Genomic DNA, 5445 nt, shown 5'->3' on the forward strand with positions numbered 1-5445 from the left:
AGAAAAAGGAGAGAAAAGACTCAAATCCACATAATTAAGAATGAAACACTTTGGAAGAAGTGTTTTTCTTCAACTGAAGAACTATGGTTTTTGGCAATTTTAAAAAATCCTGAAGTGTGGGAAATCAAAATGATTTTTTTTTATAAAAGGCAGAGTAACTGCTTAAATCTTTCCTTTTAATTGTTTTCAGTATAAGAAATTAGCAAAACTAAGCCAGCTGTGGTAACACACGCCTGCTTGGTAAGCACAAGGTCCTGAGTTCCATCCCTGGTACAAACAAGCAAATAACAACAAACCCCAAAAGACCCACAACAGCAAATACCAGTATGTCACCAATGGGATTATTAAAGTTGAAAACTACAAAAATAAAACAAACAACCCAAGTAACTAGAGTGAAGAATGGCATCATGTGACTGCAAAAAGTCATACTGTTCAAACACCATTAATCAAATGATTTTAGCATCCATTGATGATCTTTGGTAGGTTGATAATTCCACCAGTAATTTACTATTCTATCATTCTTTCTAGGGGGCTTGCCCATTAGCTCAGCTGTTTAAGTGCCTGCTTAAGTAAAGCTGTCAGGCTCAGGATACTGTGGTTTGATCACCAGATCCTCATGCCTTACCAGACCTGCCCTTAAGGCATCCTGAGCCAGTGTGCCACCCACCCACAAATATCATTCTTTCTACATTTAGGATGGCACTCCTCTGTAAAGAAGTGTTTTTCTTCAACTGAAGAAGTACAGTTTTTGGTAATGAAAAAAAAAATTTAAGCTGTGAGCAATCAGAATGATTCCTTTATAAAAGGCAGGGTAACTGCTCAAATCTTGCCTTTTAATTATTTTCAGCATAAGAAATTAAGCCAATTGTGGTAGCACATGCCCATGATCCCAGCATTTGGGAGGCTGAGGCAGGACTACTGCCAGCTCAAGGCCATCATGGCTATAGAGTGAGTCCAAGTCCAGTCTAAATTACATAGCAAGACTGTCTCAAAAAAACAAAAAGGAGGGGGAAAAGGAAAGAGGATGAGGAACAAGGAGAAATAATTAGTAAAAAACAGCTATATCTAATGATGGTTATGCCATTTTTCTCCCCTTAGCCCTAACTGTGCTTCACTGTGGACATATGGGACTTAATTTGTTCAATATTCTACAATTACTTGCAATCGTTATTGTCCTCAGAATACCCCAAATATAGCAAAGGCCCTTGGTGTTCGTTCCAGTGTTCTGACATTCTGCTCGCCTCTGAGACCACAGATTTACATCTTTTTTTTTTTCCTTCACAGCTTTACATCTTAACAAGATGTCCCAGTCAAGTGAGTTCTTTCATACTCTATACAATATACAAGCTTTCCAGGAGGAAAAGTCTGGGTCTACAGGGGGCTCTGAACAAACTCCTGAGAAAAACAGTGTTAAGAGCAGATGTGTCATATCATTGTGGTTATTTATCAAACCAGTCTGAGGCGGAGGTCAGAAAGAAATTTAAGATCATCAGGTTAGGCTGGGGATATGGCTCAGTGGCATAAGTGCCTGCCTGGCAAGTGCAAGTTCCAGAGCTCAATCCCCAGTACTGAAAAAAAAAAAAAAAAAATATTGGACCATTAGGTCCAGCCATGGTGCCAATACTCACAGTAGGACTCCCCAACAAATGCTGCACAACCACTGCAGCAAACTCGCCTCCCTGGGACATCCATTCTGTCACAGAGCTTCCCTACACCAAACTCGACATTTCTAGCTTCTCTCCTTGGAGCCTATGCATCGCTGTGAAACTCAGGCTTAAAGGATAATTCTTTGGCCAGGAAGATGGCTTAGTGGCTTGGTGCCTGTTTGGCAAGTGCAAGGTCCAGAGTTCAATTCCAGGAAAACACACACACACACACACACACACACACACACACACACACACACACACGATAATTCCTTCTTGTCCCCTTGCTCATATGTAAACTGCTAAGTCTGTTTTCTGGATGTAATTGGGTTTATTTACCAAACACTCTAGCATGACTCACAAGGGCAAGCTACATTTTAGGCCCCTTCAAATATTTACATAAAAACACAAACACATTTTGGCCTGGGGGGTTAATTTCTACTTATAGTCCTGAACTTTATCTCACACTCCTACTCCTGTTCCCCACATAGACTGCTACCTGCTCAGCCCACTCTTCCTCCTACAGTTCCCATGTATTCACCAGCCCCTCAGTTCTCCATCTCCCCTGACATTGGTTTGGGCCCCATTCAACCGCTGTGACCTAGTCAGGTATTGTGCTGCACAACTGTAATCCCTGTACTCTGGAACGCTGACGAAGGAGGATCATAATGTCAAGCCCAGCTTGAGCAATTTAGCAGAGCCCTGTCTCAGAAACCCAAAAAAGGCTAAAGATGAGAGCTCAGTGCAAAGACCCTGGGTTCAGTGCACAAGTACCCCAAACAAACAAACATAAAAATCTGTAACCCAAACAAGTACATCTAGCATGGTTCCCAGCACATTGTAGTTACTCAGTAAATAGCCCTGGGCATCTTGGGGAACGTAAGTGACTGATTGAACTGCTTGACCTCACTATTTAGTTGTACTGTCCTCTGTTGGCAGGAGGAAATTTCCTTGAGTTTTAAACAAAAGTTATTTTATATAAAGCAGTGTTTAGAAATTTGCCTAACCATTCTAAAATCTTCTGTCAGCTTGCTTATAAATAAATCATATGTAAGAGCTGGGGAGATAGCTCAGAGGTCTGAGCACCTGCCTGGCAAACGCAAGGACCCAGGATCAATCCCTGGTACCACATGCTGTGCCAGCCCTGGAACCCTGGGTGCACCATGCAAGCCATTGAAACTAGGCATGGTGGCGCATACCTGTAATCCTAGCCCTGAGGAGGCTGAGAGAGGAGGATTTCTATGAGTCCAAGCCGCGTAGCAAAACCCTGTACCAAATAAATAATATTTAAAATTTTTGTTTTTATGGTGCTAGAGATCAAACCCAGGGCCTCAGACATGCTAGGCAAACATCATAGCACTAGATGTATCTGAGCCCTTCATTCTACATTATTTGATAACCACTTGCACAAAAGTTCTTAATGTATGCATTTTCTTTAGGGCTCAGACTTTCTAAAGAATAAACTGCATATGAAGAAATAAAATGCAGCATACTATTAAGTGCAAAATGCTTGGATTCAACAAGAATATAGAAAAATCAATTTCACCAAATACTTCAACCAACCAACCAAATAAACAAAAACAAAAACAAAAAAAAACCCTCTGGTAATACAACTATTAGACTAACAATCAAACTTGAAAAGCCAGTGCTGGCAGACTGGGAGGTGCTTGGTTCACTTCCCTATGGAAACAGACGGTGGCACTGTAAACTGGCTGAGGCTTTCTGGTGAACAATCTGGTCTTAGATAATAACTACAAGCTTCTCACAGCCTTGGGTGCAATGATTCAACTGGAGGATTACTTCCTAGGAAAATAATGTAAGGAGCAACAAGTCTCCACACCCCGTGTAGAGTAGTAGTCACAGTGAAGGCATATTTTAAATTCCCCAAACGGGAAAACCAGGCTACCATACATCCCTGTGTACGTTGCCAAAACGGTATATTAGGACGTCAATTAAAATGACAAGATGATGCTCTATTTCAACAAACAGAGGCATACAGTCAGGCTTAGCAGCAGTGTCTGTGGCTAAGAAGAAAAGCTCTGACACTGGTGCTGTCACTGGCACACTGTCAGCCAACAGTCACTGTGTATTTAGACCATGTGGATCCTGCCTGCAGTTGCTTGCCACAGAAGAGACATGTGTTCGCATTTTCCCCTTTTTCCCCCAGGACCTTGTGCACACTATGCAGGACTCTGCCGATGAGTCTCACCCTAGCCTGAGGGGTGTTTTATTTTGATTTGGGAGGAACTGGAATTTGAGCCCAGGACCAAACTGAACTATATCCCCAGCTTTTTTAATTTTGAGACAGGGTCTCACTACATTGCCCAGGCTAGGCTCATACTTACCATCCTCCTGCCTCGGCCTCCCAGAATGCTGGGATTACAGGCATGTGCCACTACACCTAGTTAAGTGCGTATTCTTATATGAATAGAAAAAAGAGGTGGTTAGAGAACAAGCTCTGGTGTAGAAAAGAAAAGTTCTGGTGTCAGACTGCCTGATTTTACATCTCAGTGCTGTCATTTATGAGCCACATGACCTCAGATAACTGATTTAAGGCCCTAATATTCCAGCTTCAACTTATGTGTCTAATACAGATATTATACTAATCCATAGCTAATAATATGACCTACTCAATAAGGTTTTCATGGGTTGCTGTGAGACGATGCCTTCAGAGGGCTTGGCATATTACTTGCCATGTAGTATATTCTCCATAAATGGCAGCAATTTGCATATTTTAATTATTGTAATACTTATTGATCACACACTATGTTCCTGTCATTTTGCCAAATGTTCTCATTACAATTAGCATCTATAACAACCTTACAAACTACATTACAAAGAAAAGTTAGAGAGATGAACCCAGAGGATCTATGTATATAAGGTTAGTAAAGATAAGGTACAGATGACAGTAAGTAGATCCCAAATACAAAATGTAAATTTAAATGTACTCATATACTTGCAAAGATAGGCACAGTTAGAATTTAATGATTATTAGGTCCACTTTGTTTAAAATTAGCCAAGTGTCTTTGTTTGTCTTTTCAGGTAGAAGCAGGTAGGAGACAGAGGCCCAGTCCTGTTGCGTGTACTGGCCCATGTCCTCCCTTTTCCCTAGCAGGGACCAGGCCTTGCATTACATGTCACTTGAGTTCTGGCTTTTGACCAGCAAGTACTTACCTGGAGGAGATAGAGGAGTCCTGGGACAAACAAGGTGACTGGATACAGAGACTGGTATGTTGCTAAGGCAAGAAAAATAGCACTGAGGAAAGCGCTCCCTGTAAAAAGAAATCAACATGGAATAATCCAGCCTCATCAATCAGGATTAGACTCAGCAAGTCCCTATCAGCACAAAACTTTCCATAGCTACTCAAACAATCACTGCCATGTGCTTCTTAATTTGCAGGTACAATGCAAACAACACTGAGAGCTTCTTAGCTCGATTTCCCATGAAAAGAAACCAAGGAAGTGAAACCATCTGCCGTTAGCAGCCTGACTTCACAGGCATATTTCTTGCAACATTTTCATACCCAGAAAGATTTCACAAAACTTTAGTTCGAAGATGTATAATGTCCATTAACACCTATGTCCCATTTAATGACTCAACTTATTAAATCTATACTGAGTTTATGATATTTAGAACTTTGGAATCAAATCCTTTCAGATTTTTTAGTACCTCAACACTCTTTATAATACTTTTTTTTTAAGTTTATTTATTTATTGTGTGTGTGTGTGTGTGTGTGTGTGTGTGTGGCCAGCTCAGCCCACCAGGGGGCGGGGCCGGCTGGCATGTGGTGCTGGGGGA

General features: G+C 41.3%; 1 protein-coding gene across 1 annotated transcript in view; it reads right to left on the reverse strand.

Moving 5' to 3' along the window:
* Pigu (phosphatidylinositol glycan anchor biosynthesis class U) overlaps positions 1–5445 on the reverse strand; it is a 139132-nt gene that overhangs the window by 60313 nt on the left and 73374 nt on the right. Inside the window, exon 7 of the mRNA XM_004630832.2 lies at positions 4821–4918. Within this exon, the coding sequence (XP_004630889.1) occupies positions 4821–4918 (98 nt within the window). The remainder of the gene's footprint in view (positions 1–4820; positions 4919–5445) is intronic.

This window comes from Octodon degus, unplaced genomic scaffold (genome assembly GCF_000260255.1).
Source record: "Octodon degus isolate 3935 unplaced genomic scaffold, OctDeg1.0 scaffold00037, whole genome shotgun sequence".
NCBI lineage: Eukaryota > Metazoa > Chordata > Mammalia > Rodentia > Octodontidae > Octodon > Octodon degus.